Source organism: Tyto alba, unplaced genomic scaffold, assembly GCF_018691265.1.
Source record: "Tyto alba isolate M040663 unplaced genomic scaffold, T.alba_DEE_v4.0 Super-Scaffold_8, whole genome shotgun sequence".
NCBI lineage: Eukaryota > Metazoa > Chordata > Aves > Strigiformes > Tytonidae > Tyto > Tyto alba.
The window spans coordinates 20,716,308-20,737,091 of NW_024881329.1; the positions used below are offsets into that span (position 1 = coordinate 20,716,308).

Below are 20,784 nucleotides of genomic sequence, written 5' to 3' on the forward strand. Positions count from 1 at the left end.
GGGAAGCAAACATGGGCACCACGGGCGAGGAACAGCTCTTTCATCAGGGCTGATTTGTCTTCTTCAGTAATTAAAAGCCAGACTGGCCCAAGCCCCTGCTGTGGCCAGAGCCATACCGCTGTACGGAAGTCTGTGCAGCGATGCTCCTTCCCGTAATTAAACTGGTCCCTGCTGTACAAAGCGTTGCAAGAGGCAGCACCGCTTTCAGCTCGCTTGAAGGGTCAGCGCAGCCGCGCGCCCGGAGAGGCCTCGGCCCCCGTTTAAGAGCAAAAACCCGGCGCCCGCTGTGCCTCCTCGGAGAGGAGCAGCGATTGCAATTAAAGGCCTGTTACTAGGTGCCACCTCATCCTGCGGCAATAGTCTCACTTCTGGGACTTGGAAGCAAACCGTGGTTTCGTACTGTATCCATGGCTTTGGAACACAGCCGCCTGGCAGCGCCGAGTGGCTTAAATTTAATCAGCTTCAAGCTGTTAAATGAATCAAGAACTGGGTATCGTCGATGCCGCAGGGTCTGAAGGCGGCAGCCTCGGCGCAGGAGGGTTCTGACGGGGGATTCGGATGCAGCTGCTGCCCCCCCAGCAGGACACGTTCAGGGTCACAGCTCTGCCGCTGCTGAACTCGCAACACCCCAAGACCCCGAGGTTCCCCCCCCCCGGCACCCCCGGGAGCCGGTGGGTCCGCAGGGGCTGTGCCCCGTGACCGAGGCCAGGCGCCGGGGACTCTCCCAGAGACGACGTGCCCGAGTCAGAGAAAGGCACCAGGGTCAGCTCAGCCTCAGAACTTCATCCCCAAGAGCAGGAAAAGCCACTGTCTCGCAGGGATCTGAAACAAGCTTGTTTTATCCTTCCACCACTGCAACCAAAACCGCCTCCACTCCTTCTCACTTTTAACTTACCTACCCACAGGAATAGCCCTGAGGGACAAGAAAGGTCTTTTCAGCTCCCAATTTGCTACCAAGCCTCCTCACGCCCTTGCTGTCCCCAGGACCTGGCTTTGTTCCGTGGGATCCTTTATCACCCCACAGAGCCAACCGGTTTACGTTGGCTTCCACAGCCCGTGCATCAGCCTGACGGCGGTATCGGGGACGAGAGAAGCTCTCCCCGAAAGAGCTGCCTGAATAGCTGCTCCCCTGAACACGCCGGCTGCTGCCTCACCGGAGGGCTCAGGAACAAGGGGCCATTGCTGGAGCGCCAGCCCTTTTCCCCCTGCAACAGGTCAACAGCACCAATATTTTGCATAATGACCAATAAAGGTTTGGAGTTGGGAGTGTTTCTTCTTGTGAATAGGCCCAGAGACCTATCTGTGACCTGCAACTGTGTGTGTGTGTCTATATATGTATATGTATCTATATCTATATGTATATACACAAAAAAAATGCATACATACACGTCACCCAGGGACAGCGGCCCTAAAGATGAGCACTAGCTGTACACTCAGCCAGCGCTTGTCTCCCTTGCCCCCCACACAGAAGCTTTTCCCTCCTGGGGTGCAGGAGCCCCGGGACCCCCCGTTTCCATGCCCGGGAGCAGCGGTTCACGGTGGGGAGCGCCAACATCTTGGCACCGCGTGGGTCATGCTGGGAGCGGTAGGCTAAAAAAATTAAAAATAAATGAATAAATAGAAGCGAAAACACGCGGGGCTGGGCAGCGAGGGGGAAAGCTGCTCATTCCGGGTGGGGAGAGCCACGGCCGCTGCCTTGCCCCGTCCCAGCGGCACACAGCTGGGTTCAGCCCCAGCCCACAGCACTGCTCCTATGCAGGGGGGTTATTCTTTTTAGTTTGCAAAGCGAAGGTTAGAACCATTTTGGGTTTTTTTCCAAAATGGTGCATTGTGGAGAGCTGAAGGAGCCTGTTCACCCACCGCAGCCTCAGCCCGGAGAGGTGGAAGCCACCACTGAGGAGGCCAGCGAAGGTGCCAGGGCCCCGACCCCATCCCCGAGCCTCTAACCCTCCTTGAGCCAGGGTCTGGCAGGAGGAAAAGAGCCTCTTTTCTTCCCCTTTTGGCCCCAAAGTGCGTGCTGGCCACTGCTTGCGCTGCTGCCCGGCTGCAGGTCAGGTCAGTGTCTCGCTCACTCCGGCTGAGGCTGGCTGCAGTGCCCGCCCATTGCCTGGGGCATCTTGGGCCTCTAATTGCCTCCTTGTTAATTATTACAGTGATCACCTGCTGCTCAGAGCAGCCACGGCCGGCCCGGTTCCCCACGGCCAGCACCAGCCGGAGGAGCTGCCTGCGGTACCGGCTTCAGTTTGCAAAGAAGCTTTTAAAATTGTGGAGAAGGAAAGAGATGGGAGACCCCAAGACGCCCACGGGCACAGCCACCGGCTGCCCGGCCTCCCCCCATCAGGAACTCACCTTAACGAAGCCTGAGAGTATTGAGTTTGCTGGTGCTCAGCAAGCCGTGGCCCCAAAAGGCAGGCTCTCCCCACGGCGCTGCGTTGAGCAGACACCTCCAACCCCCCAGGCACGCTCCAGTGCAAGCCCCCGGCCGCCGCCGTGGCTCGGGGAGCTGGTATTACTGGTGGCGGCGGGCGCTGGATGCAGGTTTCATCTTGCCCCGACACCTCCGTGGGCTTTTCCAGCCACGGAGAGCCGGGGGGTTTCCTCCTCAGCCCCGGGAACTTCATGCAACCTGCATACACCCAGTCCCCCAGGGCTGCTAGGCCAGCAGGATGGGTGGGTTGCTTTCTTTTTTTAAGCTTTTTTTTTTTTTCTTTTCCCCTCCCCTAAGGCCAGCGTTATTTATTTTTTTTTTCCCCCAACAGGTTCAGGTGGAGATGGAGGTGGAGCAGCAGGAGGGAGGGACGGCCAACCCCTCCCGCAGCCCTGGCGCCCAGCGATTGGGGCAGAGGGAGAGCCCCGTGAAGGGCAGGGGCTGAACCGGGGAGGGGGAAAGATAAATAAATTATTTTTAAAAAAGGAAAAAAAAAAAAAAAAAGAGGGAGAACAAACAAGCCCTCATCTGGCAGGTCCAGTCATCTTGAGCGGCGCACAAGGGAGGCGACGGGCAGGAAGCCTGCGGCCAGGGTACCGGGGGAAGTTCCCAAGGTAAAGGCAGCTCTTCTCCGCTTCCCTCTCCGCGTTGATGCCGTCTCAGCCGGGGTCAGCAGCATTTTGCCCTCTCCCCCGAGCCCTGCTGCTCTCCCCCGGCTCCCCAGCCCCGCTTGCCCCCCCAGCCCTGGGGCTCCCCGCTTTCCGCACAGCCCAACTATCGCCTACCCCCCGCCCAGCGCGGCAAACCCCGGGTGTCCCCAACCCCAAGAGGTGGGAAAGGGGAGCGTGCTGCCCGTTCACCTGCGCTCCTCCCTCCCCGAGCCCCGGGCACCCTTTGGGCATCCATCAGCATTTCATGCCCCACAGCAAAGGGGCCCCGGCCGGCTGCGCCTCTCCACGGGGCCATGGAGGAGTTTAGGGCCTCCCTGAGCTCTCGGGCCAGTCTGCATCTTGTTGGGGCTTCCTTATTTCTGACCATCGGAGAGAAACCGCGTAGGAGTGACCCACCCAGGCAGGACCAAGCAGAGCCAGAGCATCCCCACCAGAGCCCCACACCACCCTGGGGTAGCATCTCCCACCGCCCCTTCCCCGTGCGAAAACCGGGTGGGCTGGCTCATCTCCATCCCTCGCTCTTCCACCCCACTCCATGGAGAAACCCCGTTAATGCTTCAGGTATAAATCGCTCTCCAGCTGCCCAAGCTGAACACGTTGTAAGCGTCCCTCGCATACCTTGACCCGCAGCCTCACCCCACGCCTGGCACCACTGCTGCTGTGCCAAAGGGAAGCGACGTGCCTCCATCCCTGTTCCCAGCAGAGCAGCGCTGCAGATCCCCCCCCTTCCCAGTTCCCACCAGCCGCAGAGACACGGTTCCCCCAGGGCCGAGCCCAGCCTCCAGCAGCCCTGCTGTTACCCAAAACCGGTTTGCAACCGAGAGCGATGAAGCTCTGGGGCAAAGAGGCAGCTGAGAGAGGTTTCTTCTTTTTTTTTTTCAATCCCTCATGGCGCCGGCAGTGATGCTGGGTGTGTTCACGGCCGTGCTGCCTTGCAGAAACACCGGCAACGTGACGTCCTTGTCATTCCCACATCGGCCCCGGCGGACGCGCTGCCCGCACCGGGGGCTCTGCGGGTGTTTGGGGATGGAGGAGCTTCTGCTTCGCCGTTTGCTCCTGCTGCCCCTTTGCACGGCTGTGATTTATCAGCAGGGTGCGGGGTGTCCTCCCCGGGCCCCCTCTTCCACAGGGCAGCAACGCACTGAGCTCCTAACACGAGGGCAGCTTGGCTTAGCTCAACGCTACGAGAGCTCACGAGAGAGGAAGCTTGTGTTTCCATAAATAAACCGCCCCGCTGGGCTGTGAGCAATTTCCACGGGCACACCAGGCTGGAAGCAGCACGGCAGCCAAGGTGGGGGGTTGGTAGCACGAAGGGGGTCCTGCTGAGCGCCCCCCGAATGCAGCCACGGGGGCAGCTCGCCGTGGTTCCGCGGGGAGGTATTGCACACCCCACAGCTGAGCTACGGCCGTGGCTCATTTCCCCTCGCCGGCCTCTGGTTTGAGCCGAAACCACGTTTTTAACACCCTGCAGCCCCTGGTTGGTCATTAATCACCTCCCGCCCGTAAATTCACAGTTGGGAAAGTCGGGCTGCGAGTCAGCGCGGTGCGGGGAGGGCAGGTGACACGGTGACCACCCCACCATGGCCAGGACGTGGCTTTGGCTTTACCCCGGAGCGGGACCCCCCACCCCCCTCCCCAAATCTCTGCGGGGAGCGATGGGGACTGCCGGGGCGCTCCCCAGCCCGGAGCAGCCAGCGCTCACGGGGCCATTTCTGATCTATTCCAGGCCCGGCCCACCCTGCGGCGGGTGGCAAGTGGACTTTGCCCCCCGGAAGACGCCGTGCCACGGGGCCACCCTGTCGTGGGTGGCCGGCTGGGGACGCCGGCAGCTCCCCCGCACTTTGCCTGAGCACGCCATGGCAGGTAGGCTGCAAAACAGAAGCTTTCACCCGTTTTCAGCTGGGAAGGACCCCTCCGCAGCAGGCAAGACATGGGGTTCAGCTTGCTGCTCAGCATTGCCTCGTAGGGTGGGCGAGGGTCCGTCCCAGCCCCCAAAACCAGCTCAGCCCGTTGCAAAACAGCCGCAAGTGCCGCTCGCTGCCAGACCCCCGTGGCAGCGCTTGTTTTTCCAGGGAAGCCGGGATGGCTACGACAGTTGCCCTCCCAGCCGGGAGCTGGATCAGCTTTCCCATCCAAAACCCCCTCCCCGCTGTGCCCCCCAGACCTTTGCCACGTGCCCCCCAAAGTCCTTGTCCCGGCCACCAACGAGACGCTGGAGCTGGCGCTGGGGAGCCGGGTAACGCTGAACTGCACCGTGCGATGGGCGGCCGCCGAGCACTGCGAGCCCGTCCCTGCCTGGACCAAAGACGGGCAGTGGCTGGGCAGCACGAGCAGCCAGGACACCGCCTGGTAAGGAGCCCGTCCCGGGGTACGTCCCTCCGTCTGTCTGTCTGCACGGGGTGGGCTGCCACACAGCTCAACCTGCGGCGGCCCCGTCTCCCTCCCCCCCCCCCCGCCTCCAGGTTCTCCCAAAACGCCTCGGAGCGGCTCCTCACCAGCGTCCTGCAGCTCAACCTCACACACGACGCCGACTTCGGGGTGTTTGCCTGCTGGGTCAGCAACGCCACGGCCACCTTCACCCTGCGGCGAGCGGGTAGGGACGTGCTGGGGACGGAGGAGGGACACCCCCAGGGAGGGTCCCGCTTAGGGCAGGAGCAGCAGCCCCACAGGGATCATCAAGGCGGGTGCTGGGGGGCATCACTGCCTCTCCCGGGGCAGCGCATCGGGGTGCCAGCCTGCACCAAAGCCAGAAAACCCAGGCCAGGGCCCCCCAGCCATGCTCAGCCTGCCCTCCCCTGTCCTTGCAGAGGTGGCAGGGCACGTGCCTGCGGTGCTGGCAGCCCTCCTGGTCCTGGCGTTTCTGGTGCTGCTGGCTGGGCTCTATGTCCGTTGCCGCCTGACCGTGCTCCTCTGGTACCGGAACCGCTACGGCGAGCTGGAGATCAACGGTGAGAGCCGCCGGGAAGGGCACAGAGGTGGTGCCCCCTCCTTGGGAAAAGCCTCCCCCCCCGCGGAGAGCCCTCCCCGGTGTTACACCCCCCGCCTTTCCCCACGGCTCTCCCCAGACGGGAAGCTCTACGACGCTTACATCTCCCACGCCACCACCCCGGATGACCGAAAGTTCGTCCACTTCATCGTGAAGCCGCAGCTGGAGAACCGCTACGGCTACAAGCTCTTCCTGGACGAGCAGACCATCCTGCCCAACTCGGGTAGGCACCGGGCCGGCGTGGGGGCGGGCAGAGGGGCGACGCCAGCACCCGGGGGCTTGAAATCCCTTTGCCCGCAGAGCCATCGGCCGACCTGATCATGAACGTGAGCCGGTGCCGGCGTCTCATCGTGGTCCTCTCCGTCGCGTACCTGGAGCAAGACTGGTGCAACAGCAGCTTCAGGTAGGAGCAGCCCCTGCCCGGTGCCGGGGGAGAGGAGCCGGCGGGGCCTTCGCCCTCCTGCCACGCGCCTGTCTCGCAGGGAAGGGCTTTGGAGGCTGCTGGAGCTTTCCAAGAAACCCATCTTCATCGTCTTCGAGAGCCAGTACCGGGAGATCACCCACCCTGCTATCAGCCTGCTGAAGCAGCACCGGAGCGCAGTGACCTTGCTGGTGTGGCGAGCCGGCTCCATGGTGAGACCCCCATCCCGCCGGCACCCCCGTTTCCATCCCCAGTGCCCCATTTTGTCAGCCTCCCCACGACGCTCTGGGGCTGCTCCCCGTGCTTCAGTGCTCCTAAAAAAGCAGGTTGGGGCACTTGTCTTGAAGAGGCAATTTTTTTTAAAAAAAAAAAAAAAAAAAAAAAAAAAACCAACAAACCAAACCAACCAAAGCAGCCCTAGATGTGGGCGCTCACTCCCCAGATTTGCACGACCAGCAGCCCCGTGCCACTCCGGGGTCCCCCGCCGCCGAGGCACCTGTGTGAAGCCTCAGCTCTCAGGGTGAAGCTTTGGCCCGTGGCTGCTCCGGCCATTTCAGGGCCAGGCTGGAGCTGGAGCCCTCCAGAGCATTTCAGCAGGTCGGGCCGGTTTCTCCACTGGTGCACGGGCAGGCTGCCACGCCGGGAGCTCAGCCCTCACCTTGGCCGAGCTCCCAGCGCTGGGATGGGTGAGCTGAGCCCCACAAAGCCTTCCCCAGCCCCGCACGGGGCCGGGCTTGGCTGCACGGTGGTCCCGACACGGCTCATCTCCTCCCTGCCCCACGCAGACCCCGTCATCGGACTTCTGGAAGGAGCTGTGCCTGGCCCTGCCCCGCAAGGTGTCCTTCCAGGGGACCATGGGGGACCCCCAGACTCAGCTGCAGGAGGACAAGGACCCCATGCTGATCCTGCACAGCAGCTACCTGGACAGCGGTGGAGACCTTCACCCAGATGGGGACCTCGGTACAGGTCCTTGTCCCCTGCTTCTTCTCCTGGGAGGGACAGATGTGCACTGGAGGGCACCTTAGGGCTTTGCTTCGCCCTCCCGTGGCAGGCGGGCTGGGTTTAGCCCCTTCCCCACCACCTAAAACCCATCTCCCCGCTCCTTCCAGGCTTCCGAGGGTGCGTTTTCAGAAGCCCCCCACCTCCCCGCATCGGCGGCCCCGGTGCTCCCACGGCTCTGGGTGCCGGCGCGACGGGGGACACGCAGCCGAGGGACGGCCAGAGACCCGAGCTCGACATCTCAGACCTGGGGTCGCGCAACTACGGCGCCCGCACGGACTTCTACTGCCTGGTGACGGAGGATGACATCTGAGCGGGGCCGCAGGATGGGAAAAGGCGGCAGCCCCCTTCCCTGCGGGGCCGCACAGACCCAGGTCACGGCCAGAGGAGCCCGGGCTTTGCGACGGGACCAAAACCAAGGTTCCAGGGCAGGGGGAAAGACAGGAGCTGGCTCCTTCTGGCAGCACGCTGCGTGGTGGAAAAGCAGCACCAGCGGACACCCCTGCCCCAAGCGCTCGGGCACCCTTGGGTGCTGGGCCCCCTCCCTCGCCGTGAGCAGCAGGGACATTTTTCTCACATGATGGAGAAGCACTGGGAGGGGTGATGCTCTCTGAGAGGCGATGTACCCCAGTCCCAGTGGCTCAAGGGTTGGGAAATGTCCCGGCTGCGGCACCCTCTCCCCCGTGGCAATAAAATGCTGCTGCACCGAGCGGGGTTTTTTTCCATCTGCGGGGACGCGGGTGCCACCGGTGGGTCTCCCCACCCCAGGCAGGTGTGTCCCCTCCCCGTGCCACATCCCACGCCGGCATCCCCGCCACGCTGACTCGGAGCAACACCTAGATGCGGTGAGCAGGGTGGCACGGCGGGGTGAGCTCACCCACACACCAGCATCCCGCAGGGACGAGCGCGGGGACGAGCGGGCATCGTTCAAGGCCTTTATTTCAGGGATACACAGGGCTCGGGGCGTTCGTACACGGAGAGCTGGGGAGACAAACGCACCCTGACGCCCAGCCCGGGCCGTGCCGCTCCTGGCAGCGCTGCCTGGTCTCCCCCCACCCTCCCACCCCTGTACCTACTCTACCTCATTTCCCAAAGGGGGTGCGCCATGCCCCCCCCCACCCCAAGCGCAGGGTCTCCCCACCCAGCCCCAAACCCGCCGGCAGACCGAAGCCCCCCCCGCAGCCCACCCGCGCCCGCTGTCCCTCCTGCGCCAGCCGCGCCGGGCACCCAGGGCATCTCCCCACCCTGCGGGGAGACGCCGCCCAGCAAACACAAGCAACAGCCGGCCCTGCCCCAATCCTGCTTACTCAGCACCGACCGGGCCCAGCCCCCAGCACAGCAGCCGGCAGCGGCGGCACAGGGACAGTCCCCCCGGGGTGTAGGGATGGGGACAACGTGGCCCGGAGGTCCCCTGGCTTCTTGGAGCAAGGGCATGGGCAGCCTCAATCACAACACCCCCCCTGCCCCAGCCCCGCCATCCCTGGCAAAGGGGGGGACTCGGCACCACGCCGCCAATACTGCCTCCCAGCTCCTTACAGCCGTGGAGACACCCCATAAAAATTTGGGAACCAACCCCGAGCTATGTGAAGCCCCGTCCCCACCCAGCCAGGGCAGAGCATGTGTGACCCATGTGTGCCACGAGCTGGGGAGCGCGGATGGGGTGCCCCCAGAAGCCCCCTTCCCCCTCAGCATCGCTTGCAGGAGCCTCCCCAAAGCCTCGCAGCTCCTGCCCCCCCCCGCTGAGCCACGGGACAAGCTGAGCTTTGCAGCCGGCTCCCCAGGAGCAGGAAGGGTCCCCAGGGGCTGAGGACCCTCAGGGGCTATGGGGCAGTCCCCCACTAACTGGGGTCCCAGCAGGACCCCACAGCAGAGCCAAAAGCAGTCGCTGCATTTAAGGCTGCAGAAGGAAGGAGGACAAGTGTCCCCCCGGCCCGGGGAAGGGGGACCCGGTGGAGGGGGGAGCTGAGGGACGTGGCGGGGACTACGCTACGGAGCGGGGGTCCAGTGGCACGGCCGGCAGCACGGAGGGGTCCCGGCGGGGGCAGCCAGGGCTGGGTGGTCCAGCTCGGGGGGTGTCCTCACAGGCCGAGGAAATCCTCCTTCCGGTACCCCTTCTGCAAGGAGACAGGCCACCCATCACCCGGGGCGGACGCCAGTGCCGTCACCTTCACCCTCAGCCCGGGGACACCCCTGCCCGCGCCCCGCTGGGACCGGCACCGCAAACCCGCCCTGCGCCGGCACCGAGGGCCACGCTGTCCCCACGCGGGGTGCGGGGCTGTCCCCACCCCACCGGTGCAGGTGCCACCGCGGGGACGGTGCTCTGGGGGCGTCCCCACCCCTTCGGGAGGGGGAGGCGTGGAGCTGGGGCCCGTTTTATGCCTGGTGTGGCTTTCCGGGGTGAAGCCACTTGACTCCCTTGAGATCCACCCTCAGGCTCCATCCCACGGGAGGAGGTGCTGGAGGGTGCTACGTACCATCTTGAAGTCCCGGTGGAGCTTGGTGTATTGCCACATGTTGCCCAGGAGGCTGGCTGCTGCTCTGGAGGACTTCTCGTTGTCCGAGCTGGGACAGGGACAGGACACCATGAGCTTTGGGTACCTCTGGGCACGAGATGGTGCCCACCAGCCCAGGGAGACCACCCCAGAAGGGCCCGGAGGGGCTGAGGACCTAGCACTGGTGGGAAGAGGCAGAAGACTAAAGGCTGGAGCCCACCGCAACGGGGAGGGCGGCAAACGCTTCTGGCAGGAGAGGTGAGAAGCACCCAGCTGGGTGGCTGCAGCGATGGGCAACCCCCTGGTGGGGTGTCCCGAGGAGGTGGCAAAAGGCTGGAAGGTGGCCATGAGGCCACTCTGAGCTGGTCTGGGGGCTCCCAACAGCAAGCCTTGGGGAGGGAGACTGGTCGTGACCCTCTTCCTCTTCGCTGGACCAGGGGAGGAAGGGGAGAGCAGGGCTGGATGCCGGGTCTGAGCTGGGACAGCAGAGCAGACAGGGAGCTCCTACCTGTCCCTCCTCTTCTTGATGAAGAAGAGCTTCCTGAGGCCATCAAAGTAGACGATGTCACGGGCAGCCATGGGGCTCTCCACCACCAGGTTGTTGAGGACCGCGATGATGTTCACGATGACATCGGCGGGCGGCGCCTTGTCCCCCACGCTCCCCGGCAGCTTCTCGATCAAGTGGCTGACCACCTTGGTCGCTGGTGGGCAAAAGCATCACGTCAGGGCTGGTGGCCAGGCCCGGGGGACACGGGGCAGCCTAGGGATGAACCCTGCAGCCTCCCGGGGCCGATGAGGGGACAGAGGGTCCAGCCAAGGACCTGCGGGGCAGCACCAGGCACATCTTCAAGCCCTGTGCTCCCTAGGGTCTCTGCTGAGACCCCCTTGGCACCTGGGAGAGGAGTTGGGGGGCGAGGACAAAGTGAGATGGTGGGGTTGGTGGCAGAGCACAGCACGTGGGGGATGGCCCAGCCACCGCACGCTCAGCTGTGAGCAGGGATGCGGCAGGCGGGACGGTGCGGAGGAATGGCTGGAGGCAACTGGAGGCCAGACCGAGGAGGAAAAGGGTGGGGGGGCGTCCGCCGGGCCCCCCGCCACGGCCCCGGCCCTGCCCGGCACTCACACATCTCGTCCTTGTTGCGGGCATGGCGGGACAGGTTGCGGATGAGCCCCGTCAGCGAGCGCAGCTGGTGGTGGTCGGCGGTGCGGACGCGGTCCAGCACGGGGTTCAGGATGCGCTCCTGCTCCAGGGCCAGCCGGCTCAGCACGCCCGCCCACTGTCGAGGCAAAACCCGCTTGGAGACTCCCACCGGGGACCCGCCGGCGGCCGCCTCCTCCCACCCCACCCTCCTCCTCCTCCTCCTCTGCAAGTCGGGGTGACCCGTACCCAGGTGGTGAGTACCCCGATGGCCATGTCCCCCACCCCGGGAAGGCCGGTACCAGCCCGCAGGGAGATGCGTCCCCTCCCGGGGCACGGTGGTGACTGGCCAGATCCTGGGGACAACCAGGCAACGTAGGGCAAGCCCCAGGGGATGCTGTGTCCCCCTCCCCATGCCCTCACCCTGCGGTCCCCGGCCGTGATGTTCTGCAGGGCACCCGAGGCCGCCTCCGTGGTGTGCTTGTTGAGCTCGCAGCGCTGCAGCAGCCGGTTGTAGATGCCCACGATCTGCGGGTTCCAGAGCCACTCCATGCCCTTGGGGTCCTTGGAGACCTCCGTGAAGGTGACGATGTCCGCATTCAGGTAGTGCTGCGGGGATGGGGGCGGCACCGTTAGACACAGAGGGGGATGTCCACAGCATCTGTCTCTGCCTTCTCCCCAGGTGCCTGGCCTCAACCGTCGGGCAGCTCCAGGCTGGCAGGGACCTGGCAGGCCACCCTGGCTGCGTCATGCCCCATGGCATGGAAAAGTGGGGGTTCGTCGCCCTGATTCACCCCACACACCTGATTCACCCTGCGCTGAGCTCACCCGCGTGTCCCACCCACCAGCCGAGGCCGGCGTCCACCTCCGCCCCAGCGTCACCTCCAGTGCCAGCCGCTTCCCAGTGCCAACCCCGCCCCGGGTGACACGGCCGTCACCGTGCCCACCGCTTCCCAGCCGCTGACCTCTCGTGCTTTCTTGCTCTGGGGGCTGAAGCAGCCCACCAGCTCCCCCGTCACCATGTTGCTGTTGTTCCTCCTGTGGCCTTCCAGGCGCTGGAGGGAGGACGGGGGCATCTCGTCGTAGAGGCGGTAGGAGAGGTTGCGCAGGACGCAGACGGCGTTCTCCACGCTCTGGGGGCCAGGGGACATGAGGGTGTCAGTCCTTGTGCCGCCTGCCAGGGCACCTCCAGCTGGCACATCCCCTGGGGCGTGATCCCATGGCCAGCGTCACCCCGAAGACACCAGCGGTGCTCCACTGTGCCCAGTAAGCCCGGATGGAGCCAGGCTGGTTTTCCCACCATCACACCAAGAGAAGTCTTTGCACCACGATGGGCAGGTGGGAGGGAGCAGCACCCCATCCGAGAGCACCCAAACCCCCCCAGCACCCAGCTCCTAGGGCTCACCTTGTCCTCAGACTTGCCCACTTCCAGGGAGCTGTTCACGTAGTGGATCATGGAGTCCACCAGCCCGTGGCATTCGCGCATCTTCTGCCGGGTCTGCTGGCTGGCAGAGCTGAGGTTCCTGCACGGGGAACACGGGTCCATCACGGCAAGAAGGGGCTTCCCCACGGCCACCCCCCCCAGCTCCTGACGCTGGGCACCACCACAGGGAGGGTGGCTAATTCCTCTGCCATGGGGGTGAGCGGGCTTTGCCTTGATGCACAAGTGCTGCAGGGGACGGGGACCCCAGAAATGAGCCCTACAGACCTTGCTTCTTATGTATGCAGCACAGATGGGGTCTCTTCCCCCACCCAAAACCTTACTCACACTGGGAAGACCGGAGCCAGCCCAGAGCAGGTACCTGAGGAAGCCTGTGGAGTTGTAGAAGATCTCTGCCTCTGAGGGGTTCTGCTGGATGACACCCGAGCCCCCCAGCCCGGAGAGGGGCACCAGGACCAGGTCCGTGAGCTGCTCCAGCGTGTCCCGGGCCAGGCGATCCTTCAGGTTGTCACTGGAGGAGAGATTCCACAGAATCCCTGCGCAGAGGAGGATCCTCAGTCCCAGGGGTGGCTGGAGAGCACACCCACCCCAACTCAGCGCCCAGGGCGGGCTCAGGCCGACCACGGGGCAGGGTGGGCAGCAATGACACAAAGAAGTCATCCCCGTGAAGTGTCATCCCGGCTTTACTCATGGGTGGGGGCACCACGTGCCACCCCCCCCCCCAGGAGAGGAGGACCCCCCCAGCCCGCCCTTGCCCCGGTCCCCGACCTGTGACGTTCTTGCGGAGCTCGTCGTCGGGCTCCCGCAGCGTCCGCATCAGCTCGTAGATGCCGTTCTCCTCCACCAGCGCCAGCTTGTTCTCGGTGTTGTCGTAGATGAGGTTGCGCATGGCGCCGGTGGCATGGCGCTGCACCTCCTGGTTGGGGCTGTTGAACAGCTTCACCAGCTTGGGCATGGCCTGGAGGCTGCGGGCCTGGGAGGGGAGCGCCCGGCCGCCTTGAGACGCCCGGCCGCTCTCCGGTTCGGCGGGGGGCTGGGGCTCCCTCCATCCCCTCCACCCTCCCTGGGGTGCCCCACCGTGGCGGAGGAGCTGGGGACAGCCCCTTCTCCTTCGGCTCCTGGGCGCTCACCTGCTTCTTGGCATTGCTGTCGCTGTAGCATTTGTGCTGGAGGTAGGCAGCGCCCAGGACCTGCAGGTTGGGGTCGCTGGCTATCAGGTATTTCACTGCGGAGGGCAGGTCGATGTCGTCGAACCTGGAAGCCACGGGCAGGCGAGGAAGAGACCGAGCGGAGCACCCCACAGGGGCCCTCCCACCCCTGCGCCCCACCAACCCCGCACCTCGGAGGAGACCCGCCAACCCATCTCCCTCCCCGCTACACTCGTGGGGCACCAGGACTCCAGACCCAGCCGGATGAGCATCTTCCCGCCCCCACGTCTCAGGACGTGTCCGCGAGAGGAGCTAAGGCAGGACACGCTTGGGGGGACAACCCATGCCACGGGTCCATCACCACGGGGCCAAATTGTGCCCACCGTCTCACCCCTCCTCCTGCGTCCCTTGCAGCAAGGTTACGCCAGGGAAGAGACGGAGGGTTTTTGCCCTCAACCGGCCAAGTGACTAAGGTGGGGACGAGGAGCCCCGCTGGCACTCACCCCCCTGACTGGTGGCTCATCAGCGTGCTGTGCCCGTTGTACATCTCCATGGCGCGCTGGTCCTGGAGGTGGTGGCTGGACTCGGCCAGGCTGCGCACGGAGGGTGCGCGGGAGCTGTGCTCCACCATCCCCACGTAGGCACCGCCGAGGCCCGCCTGCGAGGCCGCCTGGATGCTGCCGAAGGAGCCGGTGCTGAGCCGCGACCGGTTGTTGCTCTGGAAGCGCTGGAGCGTGCGCATGGCGGGCGCCCGGATGGTGCGGCTCTGGGTCACCTCGCCGCCCTCCAGCCAGTCGGACGCGGCCTTGGCGGCCGAGCCGGCGCTCATCTGCCTCTCGAAGGTGTAGGAGCGGGTGAAGCCGCCGTTCCCGTGGCTTTTGTAGAGGGGACGGTGACCCACGGGGTCCAGCTGCTCCGAGATGATGCTGTAGCGGTCGTCCGCCATGGTGGGGGGCTGCAGCGGCCCGTCAGCCAGCCGCAGCGAGCGCAGCGAGAGGGTGTCGAAGTTCTGCCGGGGCCGGTAGCGCTCATGGAAGGAGCTGGGCCGCGGAGAGGCGTTGGCGGCCGGCGGCAAGGCGTAGCCCGTGCCGTAGCCCCGGCCCTTCGCCAGGCCCCCGTTGCTGATGGTCGCCATCCGCTTGTGCGGGGTGAGGTCCACCGCCGAGCGCGAGGACCAGCCGCTGCCTTTCAGCGTGCCAAAATCCTTCTTGGCCAGCGGCTGGTACAGCTGCGGGGGGAAGCGTGGGGTTCGGGGCTGCCCGCGAGCCCGTCCCTCCATCCCTGCCGCAGGGAGAGGAAGGGGCAGAGCCCAGAGCGTCCCTTGGCACAACCAAAGCTACAGGCAGTGGCTGAGGCTCTGCTGGTACCCCCAGCTGCCACGGTGATGGGCGCAGGGTGGGGGATGAACTCCCCCCTCACCCCCCCCCCAGTACATACCGAGGCTTTGGGGTCCAAGCTGTTGCTCTGGGAGCGGGAGCTGAAGGAGGAGCGCAGGGCCGTGCTGTATGGACCGCCTGCGGGACGGAGACGGAGGGGTCAGCATGCGCACCGCGGGGCGAAGGGGTGGTCGTGGGGGACCGAATCATCCCGGGGGGACCCGCTCCGGGAGCCACAGCCGTGCTGGCAGCACTGAGGGGGGGTGAGCCACCACCCCGGGGACCCCGCACCCCGTGCCACCCTCCCGGCCCTGCCACCGCCCAGGGCCGCCGGCGGGGACGGGGAGGACGCTGCCAGCCCTGGCGGGGACGGGAGCGTGACTCACACCCGCGCCCCGGGCAGCCCTGGGGGTGCCGTGGGGGGGTGTCCCACCTCTGCCGAGGTCCCTCAGCACCTCGGGGGGATCGGGGGGCTCGGGGGGACCCTGTGCCGGCGCTGGGCAAAGCAGCAGGGCGGTGGCCATGGGCGCAGACGTTAAATGGAGGAGCTTGGAGCTCGGCCAGCGGCACTGCTCAACGGCTGCGGGGGGACAGGGGACCGGAAAAAACCTCCCTCCCCAGCCCAAAACGGGGTGCGGGACCCCCTCTTCCCCTCCCCAGTGCAAATCCCCCCAGGGGGCAGGTGGGGAAACTGAGGCACGACCCCTGAACGGGGTGAACCGAGCCCGCGCTGGGGCCGTGCCCTCCCCATTCCCAGTTCTGGAGGTGCAGCGGCAGCTCGGGGAGTGGGGGGGGGGGGGGTGGGGGGGTGTTTGGCCAGGGTGGGGGAGCACCCCCCTGGCCACGTGCGAGCCGAATCCCGGTGCCGTCCAAGGGTCTCCCACCACCTGTTCCGACGCGTGCTCCCCGTGGGGAAAGGGGTCCCGGGGTGGGGGGGGGTGGGGGTGGGGGGCTGTTTTTTCTCCCACCTCTGCCGCCGTCGGCGTGATCGGGGCCGTCGGGGCGGGCGGCCGCTTGCCCCCGCAGCATCATGCGGATGCGGACCTGCTCCTGGACGCGGGCGCTGCGCTGGCGCTGGGCCTCGGCCGCCTCGCCGCCCCGGCCGTCCAGCTGCCGGTCCGAGGGCAAAGCGAGCGAGCAGACGCCGGCCTCGGGCTGCAGGGCGGACAGCAGGAAGGTGTTGGCCTCCTGCATGGCGGCGGCGGGGGCCCGGGCGAGCGGAGGCCGCCCCTGACGCAGGTGAGCGCGGCCGCTTTCCCCGCAGCACCTGGGGAGGCACCGGGCCCGCCCCGCCGCCGCCACGCCTCGGCACAGGGAAGGAGGGGGACGCGCCGGGTGTCCCGTCACCCCCCCTTCCCTCCGCCACCGCCCAGGGGTGACCTCGCCGGGGCGAGGGCGGCGGGTGCTGGCCGGGGTGGTGGCACCTGCGAGCCCAGTGCTCGGACACATACACACACACACCCCCCTCCGCCACCAGTGAGCCGCGGGGATACCCACGGCCACACCGGAGAGCCCCGGATCCCTGCACAGCCCTGCCAGTGAGGCCATGACCCCCCCCACTTGTCCCTCTGGCAAGCCCCGGGACCCCCGCATTGTCCATCCAACGAGCCCCAGACCCCCCCCACCATGGCTTCCCAGGAGAGACCCCAACCCCCGGGCATGACCTTCAGCCAGCCCCAGACACACACCCCCCCCCCATGACCTCCCAGACCCCCAGACAACCTCCCTAGAGAGCCCCGGACCCCCTCATGGCTTCCCAGGAGAGACCCCAACCCCCGGGCATGACCTTCAGCCAGCCCCAGACCCCCCACCATAGCATCCCAGAAGACCCCCAAACAAGCTCCCCAGCCAGCCCCAAACCCCCCCATGGTAAGCCCCAGACCCCCAGGCACGACCTTCAGCCAGCCCCAGACCCCCCCCATGGTAAGCCCCAGACCCCCAGGCACGACCTTCAGCCAGCCCCAGACCCCCCCCATGGTAAGCCCCAGATCCCCAGGCATGACCTTCAGCCAGCCCCAGACCCCCCCCATGGCCTCCCAGGGGAGCCCCAGAGCCCCATGTTGTCCCTCCAATGAGCCCCAGACCCCGAGACGATCTCCCCAGCCAGCCCCAGACCCCTCCCAGCAAGCCCCAGGCAGCCTCCCCAGAGACCCCAGACCCCCGAGCCACCTCCTAGGAGAAGCCCGGACCCTCCCAGGCAGCCCCCCTCACTGACCCCAGCCCCCCAAACTGCCCACCCCTCCGGCACAGGGGGGCCAGCCTGCCCAAGGGCCGGAGCAGGGGTTAATTGGCAGTAATTACGGGCCAGGCCCTCCCTGTTTTGCTTTTCAAATCAGCCGGGGAAGTAAAAAACAACAATAATAATAAATAAAAAAAAAAAAAAAAAAAAAAAAAAAAAAAAAAAGGGGGTGGCTCAACGCCGGCAGGCCCGGCAGTAATGAGTGTGGGGTGACTCAGCCGCTGCCATCACGCAGGTACTAATTAGGCTCACCCCACCCACCAAGCCGCCCTGGCCGACCCCATCATAGCCGAGGTGGGGGACACCACACACACACCCCCCCCCAGCCCCCTGTGCTCAGGAACATCTCCCGAAATCCCCGCGGTGCTGTTCCACGCCGCTCTCCCTCAGCCCCTGACTCGCTGGCTGCGCCGCTCACTCCTGAACAGAGTTGTGCCCGTTCTCAGCCACACCCAGGCGCCGAGGCTCTGCCCCTGCTCGTGGGCGCGGGGCGTTTGCCCGCCGGCTCCGGGCACAGCGCATCGGCCGGGGAAGCCGGCGCTGGCTTTGGCCGTTTGAAGGTGAGCGTGGCAACGCGGCCGCGGCTCCGCAGCGAGCCAGGGCTCAGCGCTTGGCGTCACCGCTCCGAACCCGCCCGGCAGAAGCGTGATGGGCTTTGCCGGCCAGGGCTTACGACACCCGGCGATGACAACGCCGGGACGGCTTTCGTGCTTCGCTAGGAGGGTGAAAAGGGCGGCCGGCCCCGAGGAATGTGCCGCCGTCAGCAGGAGCAGCGGCTGAATGCCCGGGGTGGGGTGGCAAGCGCTGCGGGCGAGTGTTTTGGGGTGACAGTCCCCGCTTTGATGGCCTCCCCAGACCCCAGTGGGCTGCAAACCCTGGTGCCACCATCGCTCCGTGCCCAGGGACCGGCGCAGGGGGAGACCCACCTCCCCACCTCTGGGGGCAGCCCAGGGACTCCGTGGGTTTACCTGGAGCCCCCACTTTGCTTAGGGGTCACACCTGCCCCTTTTAGGGTATGGCAGCCAGGGATAACCCCGAGGGCCCCCTCTCTTCTCCCACCTCGGCACCACCCACACGGGGAGCGTCGGCGGGTGCACCGAGTTTGGCAGAGCTCAGCGGGGCGCTCCCAACCCTCCAAGCCCAGATGAATCACGGGTTCCCCCCCGGGAGCAGGCGGGGAGGGCGGTTCGCTCCCCGTGCAAGCCGGTGCTTGCCCACCCTCCCCGTGCCAGGCACCGAGGGGCTCGGGGGACAGCCTGGGGAGCCCCTCCATCCCTGGGGGACAAGGGGGCTCCCGGGGATGGCCCTGAGCCCGCTGGCAGCCCCATTCCCCCAGCCTCTGCCTCTGGGCCCCTGGCAAGGCACCACCCTGCAGCTTAAAGATGGAAATTGGGGGTCTTGGGGGGTTTAGAAGGGGGGGAGGCAGGTCTGAAGCTGAAACTGGCAGCGCTCACCCCGTAAAGTGGCTCGTTAATATGGGAAAGTGCTGGATGGGAGTGGGGATGCGCTGGGATGCTTAAAAAGCAGCAAATTGGCACAAAAAAAACAAAAACACCCAAACAAACACACAAACAAACAAACAAAAAAAAAAAACAACACAAAAACAACCCAAACAAAACCCACATTTGGAACAAAACTGGGGGATTCCTGAGGGGATCTGTCCTCAGTCAGGGTGACAGAGGGTTAAATAAACTCGGTCTGGGGGTCCTTAAAGCAGTCACTGACCCCCCAGCCTGGAGGCACCCGTATCCCTTCTTCCATGGGGTGACAGAGCCACGTCCCCAGGGAGACCCCAGCTCCTGGGTGCGCCTTGTCCCCTCCCACCCTCTGAGCACCACCGAGTGCCCGTCCCCAAAACCGGGTCCCCAGGGAAGCCTGTGGCTGCCGGTGCCATCTCCAGCAGGGAGTGGCCAAGGCGGCATCATGCAGCCTGGCCACCGCGCACGTGTGCCAAAGAACCGCGCTGGGGAAACTGAGGCACAAGGAGAGGAGGGGGGGGGAAAAAAAAAAATAAAAAAAAAAAATAAAAAGAATAAGCCACTTGGCCATATTGGCCAGGAGCGGGCAGCTGCTGGACCAGCATCCACGCTGTCCCCTTCCACCCGGTGCAGGGGCACTGGTGGCAGGGCTGGTGGCACTGGCTTTCCCCAGGGAGCCGCCTTGGGGACAGCCACACTGATGGGTGCGGGACCGGCTGGCACGTACCTTGTTGGGTGGCCCCAGAGGGCCGTTGCCCTGCAGCATCCTCCCGGGCAGGCGGGTGCACCCCTGGGTGCTACGCGGGTGCCCCAGCACGGGGTGGGCGATGCCGTCTGCGGCGGGCGTGGGGCTGCTGCACGGGCCCGCCCCGGGACCTTACCCAACCAGTCTCTTCGCCGTTGTTTTGCATGTGCGTTCGAAACCCCACGCTCGCCTCGCAGCCAAGTTCGTGCTTTTGGGGTTTGTGGCGGCTCCGCAAAAAGCCCCAGCACGGCCGAGACGCCGGCGGGGTGCCTGGGGGGGTCCCGGCTGCCCCGTCCTGGGCAGCAGAGCCGCATCCCAGCTGCCTTCATGATGCTCCAAAAAGTCACTGTCGGTCCCCACCAGGGCCGTGGCCGTGGTCCAACACGTCCTTCCCGCTGCATCCCCTGGAGCTCCCCCCAGCACGGGGCACCCATGGGTGCACCGACAAGGGTTTTGGGGTGGCCAAAAGGAGAAGATGGAGAGGAGGCAGAGCTAGGGGGTGGGGGGCACGGTTCATGGAGTGCAGGGGGCTCCCCCGGGCCCCAGGGGTTCACAGGGAGCGTGTTTGTATGCGTGGGATGGAGCAGGAGCCCTTTGAAGCCAGATAAGCCAAGAGGGAGCGTTTGAAACGGGCCAAACCAGTTTGGGGGCCATCACTTCCACCAGCACCTCAGCCCAGGCCTCACGCCGCACCCGGCGCTCGCTGGGGGCTGTCAAGAGGTGACCCCCAACCCCCAGCCAAGCCCAGAGGCTGCCAAGGACCCTCCACCCAGCCACTGCTGTCACGCTTGACCCATTCTCAGCCCAGAGGTGTCAGGGAGGCTCCCGTGCTCCCCTTCGTCTTCCCCTGACCCCCCTGCTTGGCCCCATGGCTGGGGCTGCTCCTCTAAAAGGGGGGACCTGCCTGCACCCCAGCCGGGAGGGGGTCCCCGCGGTCCCCACAGCCACAGCTCAGCACTGACAGAGAAACAAATCCCTCCAGTGTCCCACGCAGACACCATCGACCAGTTCCAAATTGTCCCCAGCGGGGCTGGACCGGTGTCCCCAGTGGGGACGGCGCTGGTGACACCAGTCCCTTCCAGCATCGGCGGCAGCTCGATTTGGCTGAGCCCGGCCCCCGCTCCGATGCCGGTGGCTTTGTGAGCTCTCCCAGCTGGGAAGCTGCTGGAAAAGTTGTGCCTAAGGAAAAGGCGGCTTCAGGGATGGTGCTGCTGGCCCCGGG

At 65.7% G+C, this 20,784-nt stretch overlaps 2 protein-coding genes across 4 annotated transcripts; one reads left to right on the plus strand and one right to left on the minus strand.

Annotated features, from left to right (window-relative positions):
• Positions 1–2,948: 2,948 nt before the first annotated feature.
• SIGIRR (single Ig and TIR domain containing) lies at positions 2,949–8,215 on the plus strand. Of its 2 annotated transcripts, XM_032993130.2 has the most exons (10): positions 2,949–3,042; positions 4,826–4,962; positions 5,262–5,448; positions 5,562–5,692; positions 5,907–6,047; positions 6,165–6,308; positions 6,386–6,488; positions 6,568–6,718; positions 7,292–7,472; positions 7,616–8,215. In XM_032993130.2, exons 2-10 carry the CDS (start codon positions 4,956–4,958, stop codon positions 7,816–7,818), a joined length of 1,248 nt encoding a protein of 415 aa, XP_032849021.2. In that variant the 5' UTR covers positions 2,949–3,042; positions 4,826–4,955; the 3' UTR covers positions 7,819–8,215. The 2 variants fall into 2 exon arrangements, with proteins under 2 accessions (XP_032849021.2, XP_032849022.2); XM_032993131.2 differs by lacking the exon at positions 2,949–3,042 and having other exon boundaries at positions 4,785–4,962; positions 7,292–7,466.
• Positions 8,216–8,693: 478 nt separating this feature from the next.
• Positions 8,694–19,649, minus strand: PKP3 (plakophilin 3). Of its 2 annotated transcripts, XM_042785305.1 has the most exons (14): positions 19,545–19,649; positions 16,069–16,255; positions 15,162–15,238; positions 14,228–14,952; positions 13,707–13,830; positions 13,345–13,549; positions 12,938–13,112; positions 12,541–12,658; positions 12,101–12,268; positions 11,559–11,744; positions 11,121–11,274; positions 10,506–10,698; positions 9,980–10,067; positions 8,694–9,619 (listed from the first exon to the last, which is right to left on the minus strand). In XM_042785305.1, exons 1-14 carry the CDS (start codon positions 19,581–19,583, stop codon positions 9,584–9,586), a joined length of 2,475 nt encoding a protein of 824 aa, XP_042641239.1. In that variant the 5' UTR covers positions 19,584–19,649; the 3' UTR covers positions 8,694–9,583. The 2 variants fall into 2 exon arrangements, with proteins under 2 accessions (XP_042641239.1, XP_042641238.1); XM_042785304.1 differs by lacking the exon at positions 19,545–19,649 and having other exon boundaries at positions 16,069–16,572.
• Positions 19,650–20,784: the final 1,135 nt, after the last annotated feature.

Excerpts from the sequence above, each read along its gene's own strand:
- PKP3 (XM_042785304.1), bottom strand. The coding sequence starts at position 16,549 with ATGTGTCCGAGCACTGGGCTCGCAGGTGCCACCACCCCGGCCAGCACC. Across the intron at positions 12,269-12,540 it reads TGGGCAAGTCTGAGGACAAG|AGCGTGGAGAACGCCGTCTG; the intron begins GTGAGCCCTAGG and ends CCTGGCCCCCAG. Across the intron at positions 10,068-10,505 it reads ATCAAGAAGAGGAGGGACAG|CTCGGACAACGAGAAGTCCT; the intron begins GTAGGAGCTCCC and ends TCCCTGTCCCAG.
- SIGIRR (XM_032993130.2), top strand. Across the intron at positions 6,048-6,164 it reads CGGCGAGCTGGAGATCAACG|ACGGGAAGCTCTACGACGCT; the intron begins GTGAGAGCCGCC and ends GGCTCTCCCCAG. Across the intron at positions 6,719-7,291 it reads TGTGGCGAGCCGGCTCCATG|ACCCCGTCATCGGACTTCTG; the intron begins GTGAGACCCCCA and ends TGCCCCACGCAG.